General features: G+C 35.3%; 2 protein-coding genes across 2 annotated transcripts in view; one reads left to right on the top strand and one right to left on the bottom strand.

Moving 5' to 3' along the window:
* CHLSN (cholesin) overlaps positions 1-21787 on the bottom strand; it is a 132730-nt gene that overhangs the window by 102661 nt on the left and 8282 nt on the right. The window lies entirely within an intron of this gene.
* On the top strand, positions 13357-14430 carry GPER1 (G protein-coupled estrogen receptor 1). The gene has a single exon (XM_074919494.1). The coding sequence runs from the start codon at positions 13357-13359 to the stop codon at positions 14428-14430; it is 1074 nt and encodes a 357-aa protein (XP_074775595.1).

The raw sequence follows: 21787 nt of genomic DNA, 5'->3' as shown, positions 1-21787 counted from the left end.
GATTAAGCTTCAGATCTCTTTTAATAGAAGGTCAAAACCTGATGATTCATTCTTGAGATTTCTCCTGAGTATTTAAGAAGAGATTAATTGTAGAAGTTAGAATTTCACGGTCTTTAGATTTCCAGGCAAAAATACAGAGAAAGCAAAGCAGCAGACAGAAGCCAGAAGAAGCAAGTCTGTCAAGCTCCATGGCTACAGCTGGCTGAATAGCACAGTAGATCACTTTCAACTACAAAGCTAAAAGGGAAGTAGAAAGTGTTGCTGATTCTTGATTAATGAGGATTTTCTAGATTTTTTTTCTCCCCAGTGCTACAGCATTAAGCATGGAATGTAATTTAGAAATCAGACTGATCAGCTTTATTTCAAGAGAGATACTTTGAAATTAAAATCTAGAAGGGGGAAATCACTAGTATGAAGAAATATAAAAGGCTAACCAGTTGACTACAGTTGTGAGGTTTTGCGTGTGTGGTTTGGGGCCTGTTTCCCCAACCATTTTCACTCTTCAGTTTAAGCACTTATATAAAAACTTGAGTCCTTCTCAGTGGTTCATATTAAAAATCAGCTGAACATAAACAAAAGGTCATCTGTAAGCATTTAAGATACATTTCCTCAATTAACAAGACAACAATATTTCCTCCTGACACCCATCATCTTTGAAAAGATTTTCACTCTATTTTTCTTAAGATTGTTCGTATTTAACAATCTATTTTTAAGCTTCAAAATTATACTGATTCTTAATTTGCTTTGGAGACTTCTGCCAGTTTTGCCCATCAATACTTTCCTACATGGTGTACTCCAGCTCAGAGGTTAGAACACAGCCAGATTCTGACCAGCCAACTTTTCTCACCCTGTGAGTGTACCTGCAACACAAAAAAACCTTCTCCAGGTTCATCAGTCCTCCCTGTAGTGGCATCTCTCTAAAAATAACCTTTTTTAGAAAGGAAGAAACTGTCTTTAAAAAGGAACAAAGAACACTGCTGAATCAAAACATAACTCCACGGTTTTATATAAATGAAATTATAATCATGTAAGATTATATACACACTTAATCAAGGCCGCTTTGATAAGTCAACTTTTCTAATTAAAACCAGTATTAGAATTCCAATTTTGAGGAGAGATTAGAAATATCAGAAATATGTAGTAGTGTCAGAGGTAACAACCATAAATGAACTGTCAAATAGTATTAAGAAACTGACTTATCTATAATGAACACTGCTTAAAAACATTAATGCATCTTTATGAACTTTTACCAATTTAAAGTTACTTTCACTTTAAGAGTTAACATCACTAGAATCCCTTTATGGAAAATGCATTATGTACAACTAAGTATGTCACTCTTGTTACTAATATGACTGCATATAAACTTCTACAAGGAGTCCTGTCTTTGCCTGAGGTACTATGTACATTGCTTGTACAGACCAGCTTTGTGGACAACAGGACAAAGAAAAACCACAAAACTCTAATCCAACACAAAATTGAAATCCTTGTGAATAAAGAAGGATTTTTTTTTTCCAGTAAATAGCATTCTACACTGTAAAAATGCCTATATGTTTAACTTTTTCCAGTACTGAGGACCGTGCTTAATCAGACATTCAAAATTTATTAGGAATAATGAGTTCATTATCTTATGTTTAAAAATATTTATCCTTTGCAATGAAAAGTATGCTATTTTCTGCATTCATCAGTACAAGATACACTGACATTTTCTTTTAGAAATTGAGTTAATTATGCTTTTAGGTGGTCTGCAAAATTTATATATCCATATCTATTACACTCAGTTTTCCATGAGTACATATTATGCTCTCCAAAGCTTTTTGGCTTAAAAAAGCATCCTCTAAACATTTATATGGTAGCAGAATTATTGTATCAACATATCATAGAGTCATTACATCTTAGAGCCTATCCATATTACCCTTTAAATTCCTTACTTTCAGGAATTTATAACTCAGCTGTAAAAAAATGTTCCTTGCTAAAACTTTATCAATAGGCTTATAATGCACCGGTAATAATTTTCTCAAATTCAAGCATGCAGAAAATCATTATTTTTTGCAGTTTTATGCAACAGCTACATCCAAAAACGATAGTATTATTAATGTATAAAGATGTTTTAGTATGAAAGCAGTTTGTTCATAACAGTTCTTAAACATTCACATTAATTTTATATGGGCTTCTCAGTACAGACTGCAGTTATGAAAGGCTTTTCTGCCTAACAGAAAGGAAGCAAAACTACAACAAAGAAAAGAATGTGACTCTTGCTGCATATTGTGATTATCTTTGCATTTTCCTCAGTATGCTGTGTGAGCCCTGAGACTGCCAGCTGGGTTCAAATATACAGAATTCCCACCCTTGCAACAAACAGTACAGTGGGTGTAGCCACAACCCACACGCTGGAGTTGCCATGAGTACTGTCATATCCTTTTTCGGCAAGATGGTGAGGAAAAGCAGCTCCACCTAATCACACAGCTAACTCCTTCCTCACCCGCCAACTCTCGCATTCATTCTACAGGCGACATGAGTGTGCCAAATCCTGGCTGTTGTCTACAAAGCTCAGCTGCAGTGAAATTCTGTGTCTGCATCAAGTGAGTAAAAGGGGGTAGTGGTGAGAGAAGGAACCAGATAAAAAACAAAAAGGTAGATTTCTCTGGCTAAAAGTATTATGCAAGTTGGCTTTAAATTAATGTAAGAATGTAAAATCCACCAAAAAATGTCTACATTTATTCTGAACAAATAGTTCCTACTCCTTACTGCACATTATATTTAATGTACAAATTAGGGACATTACAAACTGAACTGTTGCACTTTCCTTTTCCGTTTCAGTTTCAGCCTCCATTGAACAGGAAATAAGCAGTGTGGAAGGAAGGATGACTCCTCACAACATGACATGGATCAGCTACCCAAGCAAGAACTTGGCTTTCATCTCCCCAGAAGAGATCGAAGCCTTCATAGCTTCTCAAAACATCATCTCAAGACTTATGCACTGTTACATCGCCTTTTTTGTACCAACAGGATTAATAACCGGCATATGTATTTTGATCATTTTCATCAAGAATTATTTGCAGCACAGAGTCATAGAAAACTTAGACTTATTTCTTCTACACTTCACCATCAGCAATATTATAATGATTTTTTTATCATTTAGTGTCATTAGCAGACCTGACTATTTAAAAGCAACCCACCTCGCCTGCAACGTACTGTCATTTTTTTTCAACTTCAGTTATTTCAATTCTCAGTATGTTTTGATTTTGATGCTTCTCATACTATTACTCAAGAGATTTCCACCAAGGACTGTTCTCTGCAAAGCAACCCAAAGACCCATATTGTGTGTTGGAATTGTACTTACATATGCCTTCTGTTTGTCACTGATTGAGGCAGTACTGATTGGCACAGATAACTATCACTTGGAAACAGACTGCCAGTTAGATCCATTATTTGCATGGCCTGAATACGAGATCACTAAATTCACTTTTGGATTTGGGATCCCATCATTTCTTCAGATACTCTGTTTTACTGTTCTCCTCACTAAAGTAGCACCTACTGAAGCTCCAGCCTTACAACAGCACATTCGTACTTACCCTGCTGCATACATTATAAGCATAACAATATTTATATGCCGTCTTTTTTATAACATTATGATTCTATTCAGGACAACATTCAAATTACAGAAGAGCATTGGAACTCCAAAGAATGAGCTTGTGATGAATATTGCTGAAATAGTGTTGTTCTGTGAGAGCTGTGCTAGTCTGGTATTTATACTTTTTTTTCATAAACCATGCAAGGATGAAATACTTAAAGTCATACAGAAGTGTCGAAGAAAAAACACTGCCAACAGTCACCTTGAAATACCAGTAACAACTATGACCCATGAAAGTGGGTCTCAGTAATACTTGCTGTTCTGAAAACTTGTCCCTCCATTCAACTTTAGTTTGTGGGGTTTGGCTTGGTTTTTTACTTCTTCAAAAAAGGACAATTGTTCCTTCTTTAGACCCGACTATCTTACAGCTAGCAGTACTGGAAGAAAAAAAGATATTTATTTCTAGTATTTGCAGTGATCTATGAGAAACCATATAGGGTCTGGGGTTGTTTGGTAGTTGTTTTCTTTTAAAATATATCTTTTTAAATTGTCTGTTTTCTGCAAGGGTTACTTCAAAGCCAAGTAGAAAGAAAAGTACTGTTGTCATAGAAGTGTGCTTTTGTAACAATATCAATGCCCTGGCAAAGATGCAAACAAAAACATAGCAGAAAGCAACTTTGAACAAAGGTAAAAATCTGCAGCCAAAGCATTTTCTCAGGTGTGCTTCCTCTTTTGACTTCTTACCCTACAAACTACTTATTTTTATAACACTGGTAAATTCCAGTAGCAGCAGCAGTGAAGTATGGCTTAAGAATCATTTATAATCTTGAAATAGTATGTAATACTGTAAGTCTACTGTAACATTTGTTTATATTTTATATACACACACACAAACTGAGCATTTCTTCCATTTTTGCATTTTCCTCTTATACTTTTGTTGGAACCCTTAAGATTTTTGCCTGAATTCTTGTGCCAAAAAAAAAAAAAAAAAATCAAATTAATGGAAACGCTGGTCCATAAAGGAAAGCTTCGGGTCCTTTGTGAGGCACTGAACTAGAAAGATCAACAGGATGGCTAATTAAAACTTTGTGCAAGAATGAAAGCTTTTTGTTAATGTACTCTCAGCTTCAACTTTGCATTAAGACTTACAGCAATTATTGATTTAAGCCATTCTTGATGAGTTCATTCAGAAGTATGAAGTCGCATGCCTTGGAGAAGTCACATTCAACAATATACTAACTAAAACAAGAAGAGAAAAGCTAGCCCAGAAGAATATAACTGAGGCATGTCTTTAAAAAGACAAACAAAAGCAGAGCCCCAGTTCCAAACTGAAATCGGGGCTCTGCTGGAGACAAGATAGGAGCATTATACATTTAGATGAGAATTCATGGGTAAATGGCACAAAATAGGGGAAAAAAAAAAAATCAGAATCAGAGAATAAGACAGCTGTGCTATAGGAGTTCAGATGTAGCCCTGCAGAATCAGTAGCCAATGCAAGCTGAGATGTAGGTGCAAAGTTTTAAATGCTTGCTTTGAGCACACTGTTACTGCACCAAATTTGGCCAGGAGCCATCTTACACATTTGGCTTCGGTTTCAGCTTGTCCTCTCATAGAGGTGGAGTGAATGGAAACAACAGGGAAGGCACAAAATTGTACTAGATCTTGGATAAAGATGTAGGCTTCGATTGAAAAAGTTATAAAAATACAGTGATGTGAGGAGGAAGGCTCAAGGGACCTGAAGGGTTCTGAGAAAAGCCATTTTGATGCTTGATATGTGCCTTTGCATGACACCCAGATGCTAATGGAACTGATAGATTTTTTTGCAGTTTGTATGCTTTGGAAGGTCTTCCTGACAGGGTACAGATTTGCATGATGAGCTAGTGCAAATCAGCATGGGCTGCCTAAGACAGAAGAAGTCAGCACTAATTGATCAAGAGGAACATCTTCCACAAAACAACAGCCAAGTGCATAATTGGAAGAATAAAGGACATCTGTTCAACAATAATACAGTATATATATATATCTAGTATCTAGATATCTGGATCTAGTCTTAGACATCCAAGTCCTGAAATTTATGGACCATGACAATGTCATATGCAAATAAAGCACAATACCTAGCCTTACTATGACCATAAAGACCAATATTTCTGCAAGATGTAAAAATCAACTGGTAAGATGTCTGCTTTGTATTATGTCAGCCTGTTTTCCTGTTCACTTTTGTTCTGCTGCCAGCATGAACAGATGGGTAATTAAAGAACACTACATATAAACAGACCATTAGAGAACCTGGTCAGAAAGGAAATACGTAGATAAGAATCATCTTTTTGAATCCAAGAGCCAACTTGTGAAAGGATTTCTCAGCTGGCATCAGAAGTTTGGTTTTGCACCTGAGAAGAGGGAGAATAAACAACATGGACCATCAGCCCTGCAGGAAGAAGTTTGAAGAGATGAGTTGTAAGAGCTGTACGTCAGTGAAAAAGCTGACAGCCTGAGTGAGTGTGTCAGAAGACACAAGCTGTTTATCCCAATTCAGACAGAGTATCATAGTTTCAGCTGTGCCATGGATAAGTAGGTTATTTTCTAGTATGGGAATCATGCACAAAGGATTATACTTTATTCACTGCTTCCATATATTTTATATTTGGGGATGAAAGAATAAATATTTTGTTGATTTTGAGTTCTGAGTTACTGTTAAAGGTGCCTAAAAGCAAACCGAGTCAGTAAGTGTTGGAAACTGGTCTAATGGTGAGTGAATCACAATAATGCACACCTGTAAGGAATGTGAAGGTTCAGCACGGGTGGAAGGATGGTTCACGATACTCTCAGCAAGGTACACAGCTAAAGCAGAACCACAGCCAAATGTTTCCAAGAAATAAAACCTGTAGGGCCCTACTATCAGATCTAGGATTTGGGAATGAGTACATCTCGTCAAGAATGAACTATGTATAAGTCTCCTGGGTACAGCTTCTGGCTGCCATCTGAGAGATGTGAGTGAATGTCTCTTCCCTGTCCACGGCTACTGTCGTGGGAAAAAACAGTATTTTCTGGATGACTGGTTATATGGTTGTAAAGAAAACTCAATGTACAATGAAAATACTTTGTAACTGAACAGAAGAAAATAAAAGGTATATAGAAGAGGCTGAAAAACGCAGAATAAGTCAAATAGTTATAACTTAGAGCAATGCAGAAATGTTTTCTTAAATCATTCTTGATAAAGTTACTTAGAGCTTACATTAAAATTCAGGGCAGTGAACAGGCAGTCCTAGAGAAAATCTACTTCCATCCAGCTAGAACATGAGAGCAAACACCCCTGTGTGCAAGAGGGGAAGGCACAGGAACAGTCCCCAAAAGGCATTCTAAAATAGTCTGCCATGGGGGAGAAAAGAGCAGTTTTGGCTAAGATAAAAAGTAATAATTTAAAAATTATTAATAATTTGAAGTGTATTTTTAAGAACAAAATACAATCTCCCTGCTCGGAGAGATTTTTTTTCCCCTTATACTAGCAACAGCTTTGTTGAAGACTTAACTTCCTCCAGGCTTCACCTAGTTTTGAACAGTGTGTTCCAGAAGAAATAGAGCATATATTTTTATAGGCATGCTGTCAAAATTAACTAAAGGAATATACTGGAAAATTCAAAGACGACTATTTTACTTCTGTGCTGGTAATATTCATATCTTCCTAGGACTTTGGCCTGCTTTTGAAAAAGCCCTTCCATTCAGTAAAAGAAGAGAAATGAGCAGGCTGCTCAAGTTGAAGCATGAATTTCTGAGCTGGTAACATGGTTTGGAGAAGAATGTGTAGAGACTAAGGACTCATCTTTGCTGAACCAGCTGGCTCAAATTTGATCTGATCCCATTGCAAAACAACATCTGAGCTAAAGAGAGACTGGACTTGCACACTTCAATCATAAATCTAGCTGCTACACCCCTACATGTATTAGTAAGCCTGGTCTTACATCCTTATTTCAAACTTACAGACTCTGAAAGGTCTACAGCATTATTTACCTTGATTTTGAGGTAGTTGCAGAAGATTTGGGGGAGGGTGAAAGCAATTCAGCCAAAACAAGTACTCTATATAATGTTTACACTATGTATGTTGCACGACAAACTGATTCACTAATTGGCTAGAATGAAAGAATGCGTTTCACTTCCTTGGTACAAGTGTCCAGCAAAGGACTGTCAGATTCAACTACTACAGTAAAAATGATTGATGCTCTGTGAATTTTATTTTTTAATTGCACTCGGATAGAGCCTGAAGTCCTGTGATGAATCATCTTCCACTATACAACATTCTGTGGTCCAGTTTTGTAAAATTTTTCTATTATTCCCCCAAGAGTTTTGCAGTATACACTTTAAGAAAAATCAGAAGTTTTTACTAGATAGAATAGTTTGAACAGGTATATGTGTTGTCCCTGCAAAAGAAAAGGCTGAACTTTTAAAAATTATTTTTAGTGAGAAAAATGCATTCTCAGAATTATTTGCAACTGAAAAGCCTGAACACACAAAATACACTCTGTCCAAGGTTTTCTGCAGGCACAGAACAATTCCAACTCAAAATAAGTTTGATTATTTGCAAGAAAGGGAAAGTTACTGAGGCTGAACAGGACAAAGTATGAGGGTCCTCTAGAACCGGGTAATGCAGGCAGACAGATGTCATTCGGTGCTTGAAAGGTCAGAGACAGTATCCATGCTAACTGAGGAGACAGAATTTAGAGGAGTAGATCAATCTACCTGCAAAACTTCATGAACATTACAACAGCATCTGTGTTTTCCCTGGAGATAATTTCTGCAGAGATTCTTATACAAATCTTATTTCTTCTGCACATGGTTATATTATACTGTAAGCATACCAACACAGTTTTAATTTATGCTTCCTTTCCCTTTCATGCAATACACTACTTTTTTTTCAGCTTTATATACCCTGGCCCGGATCTAATTTCTCCAGGACTCGACAGCTTTGTTCTCATTCTGACAATATCCAACTTTTACATCCAACAGGGCTTATCCTGCTTATCATCCCACTGGAGAGGCCACTGCACAGTGGTGGCTCAAGAGCTGTGACACACTGGACCTCTTATGTTGTTCTCTCCTGTACTCACACATCCTACTTTCTTCCTCCTCAGCTGTCACCTTTTTGCAACACAACAGCAGGCACATATGTTGAAGTCTGCTAAATTACACAGAATATCTTCAATTATACCCCACTTTAAGCCTCTTGGTGCACCCAAATACATTACAGACAATTACATTAGCATGCATTAAAGACTCTATAGTGTTAGACATGGTTATTGTGATAAAGTGTTTTAGAAGTTGACTACTACAGATTTAAAAATAAACTGCTAGGAAACCTTTAAATGCTGGATTACTGAGATCTGACATTAGATGAGTGCTATCGCACCAGTTGCTTTCATGGATGTTCTCAGCAACAATCAAGATAAGTATTACAGTTCTGCCTGTTGTACCTTAATACTGTCACAATTGTGACTAAGTGTGGATCATTAAGGCACTCCCTATAAAGTCCCACAGAATATCAGCAACTGCCAGGGAAAGGGTACAATAGTCAGCAGCTGCTAAAATTAGTTTTAAGCATTTTATGGAATATGGAGGTGATGAACAGTGAGATTAAGATAGATTAATCAGTAACAATCATTTGACTGCATACACAAAGAGCCTGAAGATGTCATCTGTTTTAGGAAACTGGACTCAGAGGATTCACACAATCATCTCATAAAATATTTAGCAAAATACAGAACTCACTAATTATAATAATATAACATAATGGTACTAGATTAGGCCTCTTACACTTCACAGTTCTACTAGCAGGAAAAACAGCTACTTCATGGTTCTTTCAAAAGAGAACTTCCTAACAATTCTGGAAGTATGGCAAAGTGACATATTTCTTATCATCAATTCAAACAAGAAAATTAGCACTCAGAATTACGCATTTTACCAGCAAAATCAGCTGATATTCACAGCTAGAAAAACAAGTACAGACAAACCAGCTGATTATCGAATCCAGACCCCCATAATTACAAACAGCTAACACCCAGAAGCTAACATTATGCACAAAGAAAAGCTTAAAAAATCCTTCTGGCCCTTACAAGATCAGTAAAAGCTCTGAAGGACAGAATTAAGTACAGCAAAACCACATGATCAACAAACAACAATAAAGACTCTTTATAATCCTGTTCTTCAGGACAGCAAAAAAATAAGACATTCAAAGCTGGTATCACAAGATTTTTCTAACATCACAACTATTCCAGTCCTATAATGAAATCATATTTGTACACTTCTCAAAGCAAAAAACTACAGGCTCTCTGTCCTCATAACCCTGTAAAAAGACGCTCCAAAAAGCCATTTCACACACAGTGCTTCTCTTCTGCTCAGAAAATCTTTACCAGCATTAATTTGCACAAACTTTCTTTTAAGCTAATTAATAATTTATTCCAAAACTATTTATGAAAAGCCATCGCGTAAGAACATCTTAAAAAACATTTTTAGTAACACTGCCAAAATCCTGTGTTCCTACACATGGCACATTACAAAAAAAAAAAAATCAGCAAATAATATATTTGCTTCAATGGCACTAGAAGGCAAAGTGCCTTCTACTCCCAAAGCCACCTGTGTAAAGAACTTTTGCTTCACTTTTCTACAGATGAGATCTTTTGTAATCTAAAAATACCTAACAGCTGTAATAGATTCAATACAGCCATTACAATGACATGTTAATTGTTTACTCCACACTTCTCAAACTGTAATATTGTCTTCTTGAAATCCTAAATGCTGAGACCCAGTTCATCTTACTCCAGTAGCAGTAGAATGCTGCATCAATGTACAGCATATCCATCAATGGCACTTAACATTCAGGTATCAGATCAATATAATATAAAAAGCAACTTACACAAATAAAATATTTCTCTTTTATGAAAAAGAAAGGTTTAACTTTCTTTCCATTCTAAGAATTCTGGCCGCCAGTAGGTGGTGTTTCTGGAAATGTCACGTAGTTTTTCCCCCCTACAGAGGAAATGCAAAACTCCACCTGCAATACTGGTGTTTTTATGCAAGACTGAGGCTCCACATTCTCTGCAAAATAAGCTTATTTTATCCATGTGATTTGGAGCTGAGCAATTCTAAGAAGTGTGAGGATGCCAATGTATACCTGAAAATTTAGATACAAACAGACAAAATAGGATCGACGTGAAGGTAGGAAAACTGAAATTTATATTGTCAGTTTAGCAAATGACCCTTCTCAAGCTGCTAGATTTCTCTCGATCACGTATTTCTCTTTAGATTGTCCAGGGGCTTTAAAAAATACCACGTCTAACAGTACTTATTGCTTTATATCTATGTAAAATATGCTTAGTTACAATTTGCAAATAGATCTCTTAATTATTCATCAGCAGAGCTGTAGGTTTAAATGGAGTATATAATTTGAAAACAATGCTAGAGGCAGAAAGGAAGGTGAAATGAACATCAGGCAAAATAAAACTGACAAATATGAGAGAAAAGATGCTTGACTAGTTCTAGTAAAAAAGAAACCAGCAGAAACAGGGTTAATCTTAGCCTTATAAGGCTGTTCAGCAGCACTTCAACTGCACACAAATTAGAACAACCCTGGGAATCTATAAAGCTTGTTTTATTGCCAAGGACATGCAGCAAGATCTGCATTTTGCTGTTGTAATCTATCCTTTATTTAAGACGCTTTAAAAGAGAATAGACTTTTATATGATTTTTTTTTTTTTTTTAAACTGCTGAATCGTCAACAGGTGGCATTCACTGCAGCTTTGTACACCTAAATACAAGTTTTTTACTGTCACGACAGTCGAAGCTGACATATTAAGCGTGTACCCGAGCAAGAACCAGCCTTCTGTTGTCTGGAGGAAAATCAGCTCTGAAGAAATGGAATTAAGGTAAAATAAAGTGTTGCACAGTACATGGTTACCTGTAATGCTTGTAATTGCTTGGCTTTTGGTGGCCTTTCAGATGTAATTAAAATCTGACCACAGACTGACCTTTTAAAATCAATTGCTTAGACTGTTAACTTATCTTTTATTGTATTTAAATCAGTTTTACTGTCTTATTCAAAAATAAAAGGAAGTAATAAAAAAGGACAACAGTTCACGTCTGACTTCCGTAGCTTCTTGAAACAAACACTAAACCTTCTTCAAATAAATGTAATTTCATATGGATATTTTAGCATAAAGATTTACATTACAAAAATTATTCAAAACATAGCAACAGCTACTGTGCACTTATGCCTATTTCATTTAAGAAATAAAAGCTTTGGAACCACTATCTTTATTTAAGTATCTGTTACCTACTTCTGATAACTGGGATACATTTAAGCAAACTCAGAGCTATATTTCTAAATGAAAATATTCTAACATTTCGACTCCATTACTGGTCTGTTCCTTTTTCTCCCCCAAATGGTACATCAGCAGGATTCGGGTCATTAAAATGTGGAAATATGCATGAATTTTACTTGTAACCAATTTAAGTTTTTTAATATGTTTTAATGTGATTAAAATCAAGGTTTTCATAGTAGGAATAAGATTAAAGCAATTCAAAATATTTAAAATTTAACACAAAATACCCTGGGTTATCTATTTCTTGCTGGTTTTATTAGTTTGGGATGTCTTTTGTTCAGTTGTGTTTTTCTTTTAAATAAACTTCTAGCAATGCTTCAAGTCCATAGTCAACATTTATAAGTAAACAAATCAGATAACCGATATTTTCCATTCCTATGCGGAAGTCAGTGCAACATAATTAATCACAAAGAAAAGCAAATTTAGTATAATAATGTTGGTGTAAATCAATATGCTGCTTCTATTACCTTCATTTCTAAAATTTGCCTTCGCCTTCCCACTGAAAGCAGAAGGAACCAACTGCTTTTCATCTGTTGCCTTCTCAGCCACAGGCTCTATTACTTAATAGCCTTACAAGCTAATGATGAAATATATATATATATATGTATGTGTGTGTATATATATATATATGTATATATGTAAAAAAAATAAAGTTTTTCTTTAGTAGGCTAAACTCACTCACCTGATTTTCTACAGTTCTACATTTCCTAATACCCAAACCCTGAAGGGTACACACAACTTTAACAGATCTGCCCTCACAATATATCTAATACTGAATCCCTGAAGGGTACACAAAACTTTAACAGATCTGTCTTCACAATACATTATCATCTAGAACAAATTTAATTTTTTTTAACTGATCCTTTGCATATATATTCAAACATCACATCTCCTACAACCTCAGCTGTGTATGTTAAATTAGCAGAAGCATATGGGACATGGTACAATGCTGGAGTATGAGATTAATCGTTTTCCATTTGCAAATTGCAGGTCCAAGGATGTTCCTTGATTATTAAAAGAAAACAAATGGAGATAAAATTCTACTACCTTCCAAACTGCATGAAGAAACACTGTTGATGAAAAGCTTTTATTAAAGAGACCCAAGTACCATAATGGTAAAAAGATTCCTACATGATCTTAAGGCATACAGGAACTGCAAATTCTCTCATTTGCAATGTATATAGCATCCTGTAAAAAAATTAAGAAATTTACCATTTGTACTGTTATATTTCAGTCAATTTTAAGTCTAATTAATTTGACTTCTAAATACTTTTAATTTCCAATATAAAAGTGTACATATTTTTCCATTCCAATCAAAATGTTTACTATGAACTTAGTTGGAAACAACCTAAAATCTGATTTTTTGGGCATTACCACCAAACTGTGAGAACTAATACCTTTTCTGCAGATATTTTAACCATGGAAACTTATTCTGCCTCAGTATCACCTGTTATATGTAACAACACAACTTTTAACCTAAATGGATCACATTTCTGTAATGAAAGTATATCTTCTAGATTAGCTGATAAATCAGAACACCAACAATATGTTATTGGTCTTTTCTTATCATGTCTTTACACAATATTTCTTTTCCCTATTGGTTTTGTAGGAAACATTCTGATACTGGTTGTCAACATAAGCTTTCGTGAAAAAATGACTATTCCAGACCTTTACTTCATAAATCTTGCAGTAGCTGATCTCATTTTAGTTGCTGATTCTCTCATTGAGGTTTTTAATCTTGATGAAAAATATTATGATATCACTATTATTTGTACTTTTATGTCTTTGTTCCTTCAGATCAACATGTATAGCAGCATTTTCTTTCTGACATGGATGAGTTTTGACAGATACATAGCACTGGCAAAAGTAATGAGGTCCAACATATTTCGCACTATGCAACATGCTAGATTAAGCTGTGGTCTCATATGGATGGCGTCTATTTCTGCAGCACTAGTTCCATTTACAGCTGTGCATTTACAACACACCGGAGAGGTCTATTTTTGTTTTGCAGATGTAAAAGAAATCCAGTGGCTAGAAATAACCTTGGGGTTTATTATCCCCTTTGTGATCATTGGTCTTTGTTACTCATTAATTGTTCGAGTTCTTATAAAAGCACACAAGCATAGGAGTCTTCGTCTGCGGCGACAAAAGGCTCTTCGAATGATTTTTGTTGTTGTCTTGGTTTTCTTTATCTGCTGGCTACCTGAAAACGTCTTCATTAGTGTTCAACTTCTTCAAAAGAAAAGCGAGCCTGGCTCTTCAAGCAGCCCATCCTTCAGACATGATTATCCTTTAACAGGACATATTGTGAACCTAGCAGCTTTTTCTAATAGCTGTTTGAACCCCTTAATTTACAGTTTTCTAGGGGAAACCTTCAGAGACAAACTGCGACTGTATATTGAACAGAAAACAAAAATGTCAACATTACATCGCTTTTGCCAGGCTGCCTTAACGTCTGTCATTCCTGACAGTAATGAGCAATCAGAAGTCTGATTTAGTAGTGGTTCTATAAAACACATGACTGTGAAGTTGTGCAAATAGTGAACAAAATGCTTGCTACTAACAGAAAAAAGTGCATTTGTGTGTGTATATATATAGTATCACTCTAGTAAGCATTGAAGGTTTATATTCAAAATGTTTTTATGACAAGACTTTAATGTAGAAGAATGTTTTAGTCAGATTTATATTTAATTATGAACAGGATTATTAAAAGCTGAACACTGAAGGAGCTTTATTTTGTATTATACATGTATGAATGACAACATAGTGAAAATTTTATCAAGTTAGGAAGACTCTAGATGTAACCTGATTATCAGAGATGCTACTTTGCTGGTGTATAAGGTACTTCCACTGAAATAATGAAGCTGCCATAACAGTAGGGAAAAATCATTACAACGTATTGATGTGGAGATGCAGAAAACATTGATTTTTTTCATCCAAATATGTTAAGATAAATTACTTTGCTTAGAAGAATTACATAGTACTATCGTCACTGTATTCTAGTATGTCTTCCACGATTTTTTTAAATCTTAATATAATCTAGCACAGTGGTGAGTTTTTGTCTCATAAATGTAATCTACTGTTTACATCAGTACTTGATCAAAACTGAAATAATCTGTAACTATATTGCTCATCTCAAAGAACTTCACAGAAGCAAAATGTAATGCTTCATTCTGTCTTTTAAGGATTGCCTAAGACAATCTTTCCCAGGACAGACATAATTGGGCCTTTTGTCAAAAATGCCAGTGCACATACACATACATTCATATCTGTCTTAAGATTTAAATGCAAGTTGCATGAAAAGTCTTTAATTTAGGAGGCCTACTTTGACTGCCAGCACAAAATGCTGTGGCTTAAGAAAAGTCCTGTTCTGCAAAAGACTGTAAAAATTACTTATGAAAAATGACAGAAGTCTCAGTTTTTAGAATAACTTACATAATGAGGAGTGTGATTAGCTATTATCAGATTTATACTTTATGCACCATCCATCCATGTCCAGAAACCACTGGCCTTTCAAGATTTTAAGATGCATGTTGGTTGCTTTATTCATTTGAAGATTAATTATATTAGGAAAACAAATGTTAGCACCACACACTTGAAAACAATAGTTTTTTAATTTCTGCTAGAAAATAATTGGGTTTTAAATCTGATTGATGTTTAGCACAGGTTACTGCTGAATTTATTCAGAGGAAGCTATAAAATTCCTACAGATTAGTGTGCAAAATCATTTAAACATCACTTGCTGCATCTCTGGAGTGAACAAACTCATTTCACCTCTGTGCTCATTGACTTAAATGAGAACTCTGCAGAATAAGGCGCTTTATCCTATTTTCAAATATCATATATGAATTAATTAGCACATGAACGGATTTTAAAGGATTAAACAATTAAAAGGTAAAACAATTCCTAAAGTTACTAAGCAATAAAGAAAACAGTGAAAACAGTGATTCCACTCATATTTCTCACGAAATAATTAGAGTTTCCTAGTGGAAGCTTTGGCCACAAAAGACTTGACCTATAAACAGAAAGGCCACAAGACCATGGCTGAATTTGAAATAGATCACTAGATATTCCTACAACTGAAACAGGAACTGCAGGGTGGAGTTGGCAGCAACTGCTGATTACAATTGGCTGCTAATCACACTCTAAGGAAAAAATGTCATTTAGTCCCATCTTCCCTGTAGAACACCAAATGTATCTTTGTCCCTCAAGATGTAAGCATGGCCGTGCCTTCTCTGCAGAGAAGGAGTAGCTAAACAACACTTAGCAAGAAATCTCACACCATTGTGTTACATCACACATTGCCCTTTTTCCTCATCATTTTTACTTTTGGAATTAGCCACCATTACTCATATTCTATTGACTGCAAATCAATCACACCTTAAAAGAGGACTATTTCAGACAACATAGAACTGAAGGAATGGATAATTCTCTTGGCAGTGGAATTCTCTGAAGTAAAACACATCTTCTGAGATTACAGATCTATTAGGTTTGTGTCGTCTTGACTCTTACCATGAATAAGCAATTTACTCGAGATTACAGGAATATACTTTGCCAATTGTAGTTGTTGCTCAATTCGTTTTTGTGAGTAAACTCCTTTCCCCTCCTCCTCCCTTCCAATATAGGAATCTGGGTTTTGATCAAGGCTATTGTAAAAGCCTTCCATCACCACTGTATCACCACAAATCAAAGTGTCTTTGCTCAGAAGCTTATAATAATAAACAGAAAGCAAGAGCAGATGCCTGGTCATACATACTATGAAATAGCTTCTACATGATTGTATTCAGTAATGTCCTGATATCACAGTGAAATCTAGGAAAGATCAGATTACTACAGTATGAAGAAAACAATATTGACTCAACCTGAAACAGCCTATCACGTGTTTAAAACCAAATTACAAATCTAAACTACCTGACAGGTTTCCTGCTGTTGATGCTTTGATACAGGCTGATGAACTGTGCCTGAAATCACTAAACTTAAACATACTTCTTACTTTAAATAAAGAGTACTCTCACAGGTGAAAAAATGGCACACTTCACAATTTTTTTTTTAAACTGTAACTGTGTACAAAGTAATATTTACATAAATGCCATACAACTTTCATGCATTTATATATACAACATGCTTTCTGCAGCCCATCATCTTGCAGTAACTCGTTACCACAGCTTATCCATGAATGAAAGAGATCTGTGCTTTATGTAGTTTTCTTTAAAATTAAAAAGCATGACCATCAGCAAACAAAACCATTTCTGGAGTGTAGGGGAAAGAGAAAACAAAGAGTAAGATTTCTGATACTACTTCTTCACTTAAAGAATTTGTGAGACCAGAGAAAAGTTAAGGAAAGGATTCCATATGCCTTTCTAAAATACTGGACTGATGACAGCTATGAGATTTAAAAACCTGTTTATCACAGATGCTTACAATCTTTCCTATAACAGTCTGTATCAAGTCTCTAGACAAGAAGAGTCTAGTATTAGGAAAAGGACACAGAAGGAACAAAATCAAACAAATCCTGAAACCATTAAATGCTTTTGAAAATGTATTATTCCACACAAAAATGTCTTGGATGCAGGCAGTAATGTTGAATATCTAGAAACAAAATTAATCCAAACAGCAGAAACTAGCACCAGTCTGAACCTGATGCAACTGAATGCAACAGTCTTCCCTCTGCTGTGTAAAAAGATGAAAAAAACAGTCATCTGAGACCATTTTAACATGTTAAAGAGATGCTGTACCTTCGCATCCTTGTAACTGTTTCAGGAGACACTAAATAGAGACTGTGCAGGCATAACACATCCACATCTAGAAAAAGCAAAGTCAGTCAGTCTAAAGATAAAGTTCAATTAATTTATGAAAAGCATTACATGATGTGAGGACATGTGACAGAGAATTTGAATCAATGAGTCAGGTGATCCCAGATTCTCTGCAAGACTTGGACAATACAGGCAAGATATGAGAAAAGTCACCCCTCCCTTCCCCTTTCAGCTCCACAGAAAACTGAAACACTAGCATTCAGAATAGTCAGTCCACCAATGCCAAAAGACAACATACACTATAAATTTTTTAAAAAGTAAAAATCAGAATTCTTAAAACATGGTTTTCTTCAGTATGGTTTTTATCAAATGAAAAAGATACAGGTTCATCTTACATTCCCCTAATGTAATCTGACATTTATATTATTACTTGAAAATGGCTTATCTGGTGTAGAAAATCCATTCTACTGAACTTGCAAATATGCAGGCTTTAAACAAAATAAAAATGAGCACAACGTCTTAACAAGAAAATGCTTTTAGAATTTCAGACTAAGTATCTGTGTTTTAACCAAAATTCACTGGCTATACAGAGCAGGCTCTAATCTTCTTTCCAGACATCAAGTTATGTTAGATGCTAACTGATTTTTTTTTTCCTGTATAAGGATTTTGCTGTATTCGCTCAGCTGTTTATTAAGACTGCAAAAGGGAAAAGGTTGTCTGGACAATTTTAAATGGTCGGGATTGTCACATAAGAAAAAAAAGTGTTACAAAGTGGTTTTCCATAAGTAAAAGCATGTCAAGTTCAACCCTGCTTATCTTTTAATTCCATTTGAACTTGTTTCTGCATAAGTAGGAGAAACAAGTGTGAGTATGAAGAAGGCAGGTTTGAATTTTAATTGCTATTCATGAAGGTGAATTAATTTGATTTTCATTGAAAACAACAAAGGGTTTGGTTTTAAGGGACAATATCCTTCCCTTCCACTCCAAAAGTCTTACCTTACCCATTCAGATCACCAGACAGATATTTAAAACTTTCATCATAGAAGAGCAAAGGGCCAAACTAATTGTTTAATTCAATTGACTGAATTATATCTTCGTAATAGAAGTTTATGCTTACATTACCAATTACATCTACAGCAATCCATCAGTACACAGTTAGACCTGGCCATTCCTCATTCAGAGACTGTTTACAGTAAGAAATTATTATTTTTACATTCTGTTTAATAAATATGTCACCAATAAACCATTTCCACCTTGGAATTGCACTCTATGTTTTTTATGTTAAATCTGCAAGAACAAATAATAGGAAACCAGTATTTAAGATGTGCATACAGACCATCTTTCCAATATACTCTTAAACTCTGCTGTCAGGAAGGCACATTGTGGTACATGCCCTGTGCTGTTTTGAAGAGAGGCATGCTAGATTTGAAAGTCTGAACCCCCTCCATTCATTTTTATAATTTGGGTGTCCTTTCTTCAACAGTATTGTCCAAACTATTTATTCCACATTGACATAAGATACACCAAACTTTTAGCTCTTGGCTTTTGGCTTCCTTTTAGCTTCCATTCCATCATATGGCAGCATGACACAGCCAGGGGCTAAGAATAAACACCTGCATACTGAGCCAGCCACCCAAGATGACAACAAAAGAGCAATTCCTTCTCAGGACTTCAGACAGCACAGGATCAGCTCATTACTTTCATCTCAGTCTCTTACATGCTACTTCAGTTATTTTACACATGTTCAGTGAAATCCACCACAAAATTTAAAGATGATTGTCTGAGTCTCAAAGTAATCTGTTTAGAACGGCTTCTGAAGTTATTCAACCCAGGTGATAAAACCATATTCAAGTTTCCAACCTGTTTTCTCAAATTGTTTAAACAGTCTGCTACAGGTATATATAGAAGTTTTTAAGTTCTAAATTAACAAACTACCGAAGTGTTCATTACCAAAAAGTAAAACTTAACTTTTTTCAATATACCTACTCTAAATAAATATTTAATGCAGCAGGGTAAGTCTTTCCAGAGCCAGCAACGTTTCTTACAAGCACAGGCTACTTTGACCTGCAAACAGAATCACTGGAAAATGCTTAAAACCTTTTCAAATTGCATGAAATGTGATTTCTGGAAGGACTTTAGTAAAACTCTGGAAAAAAAAAACATACTAGAGAAACAGGACAATTATTGGAATATTGTAAAATATCCTTAGAAATTGGAGTTAAGGCTATTTTTTACAGCAAGAGCTCAATGGTAGAATTGCCTAATGGTGGTAGATACGGATTTGTTGTCTGCCTCAGCAGCAGAAACATTCCCTTTCCCAGGCATTCTAATATAGTAGCAAATAAGATTTTCTTCCTTTCATTCTCTCTCCATTCAGAACTACAAAAGAGAAATAGCCTTTACCTGACTATAGAAACCTTTTAACTCTTGTGTTCCAGCACTTAGTTATGAGTGAAGCGCACATAGCAAACAGAGAGAAACCAAGGAAAGAACGATGTGATGATATTCCAAACATCCATCTGATGACTGAGTAGCAAGATAGGAACAAGATAGAGACAGTGATGTCTGTGAGAACTTAATTTATAAACTTGCTTGGCTTTCAAATACATAAAGTTGGAAAAATTACTTCTGAGATTAAAAGTTTAATACTCTTAAAAGTGATAAATGTAGCATGTTATTTTCTTATTCCAATGTAAAGATGCCTGATAATGCATGACACTTGGAGTGTTATGCAATCAGAAGCACAATTGCTGACATAAGTTATGCTGGCAGAGGTGCTGCTAAAGTTGACATCAGATCACAGAGAACCTAACTGCATGCTCAGCCCAGAACAAGGGGTCTGTGAGGATCCATGGAAAACTGTCCCTGTGTCCTGCTAGATTTGTGTTCTTCTTGACTGATATGGAGAGACACCTTTTGGGTCTTGGCCATAAGATTTTTTATAACAAGACCTATAGGATTAGGACAGTCCGCTGTTCCTATTCTAAACCCAAACTAGACCATGACTTAATCTATACAAATCTTTGTAAAGATACCATGTTTTAAATGAAGCATGGTAAAGTTTCATCATGAAAACAAACAAATAAAAACCAAAACCCCACAAGTTTATTAAAAATGCCTTTAGAAAATCACGGAGGTAAATACTTGGATGTAAGAACAGCCATGAAAGATAGGACTTTTGTAATAAAATAGGCAAAACTTGTCTCTTACAAAGGTAACTAGAAAACAAGAACCAGCCAATGAGGTACCTGAAGGCTCCAAAGTCTACTCTGAGTCCACAGAAAGGCCATGACCAGTGTTAGCGAGCTTTGTGCTACAGTACAATATAACAGTTCTGTAACCATCTATTTATTTTACAAGTGGGTCAATATGAATAACTCCCATTTATGATTCAGTACATAAAGTAAAGGTAGGATAGAATGACAGCAATTAAAAGCATGTCTTTTCCCTGCATACTTAAGATTTTCGGTCTCTTTTACGTAACCTCTCTACTTCTTTTAAAGCGATGCAGCTCTAAGTCTTCAGTACATTCTCTCAACAGTTTTGGCATGTTTCAAACTCTAAGATGGTAGGAGCAGATGTTTATCTCCCCTTGTGTATATATGCTGTTTGTAAAAGACTGGTTTACAGATGCAAATTAAGATAATGCTGAGAAATGTAATAAATCATTGGTTGATGATCTTCTGTTTGATGTCCTACAGAACTCTTGTGGGATTCAATTAGAAGTAGGTAAATGCATTCAAAGACAGAGTCTGGTTCTTTAAGCAAGAGGTTCCCCTAATACCTTCATGCTTGTACCCTCCTTATTTCAGGCAACTTCTAGAAGTCAAAAGTTTAATTTTCTGTTCTAATTACCTGTTGGATGTAACACACAAGCACTTTCCAAGTATTTATTAATCTGTGTGACTGTGATCCAATATGCAAGAGTAATTTTATCTATGCTGTAATTTATTAATTAACTTCTATAAATATATACTAATATTTCATGTGGTTCACCATATTGTATCTAAATACAAAATGTATTTTGGGAAGAGGAAACTTCTGGTGAAATAATTCTAGTTTCTCATTCATACTGTGGAAGCAGCCATCTCCTTATC

This window comes from Athene noctua, chromosome 15 (assembly GCF_965140245.1).
Source record: "Athene noctua chromosome 15, bAthNoc1.hap1.1, whole genome shotgun sequence".
In the NCBI taxonomy this organism is placed as follows: domain Eukaryota; kingdom Metazoa; phylum Chordata; class Aves; order Strigiformes; family Strigidae; genus Athene; species Athene noctua.
This window is presented reverse-complemented; position numbering and strand designations above follow the sequence as displayed.

What these genes read in the sequence shown, in the direction of transcription:
- GPER1 (XM_074919494.1), top strand. Translation starts at nt 13,357, where the DNA reads ATGGAAACTTATTCTGCCTCAGTATCACCTGTTATATGTAACAACACA.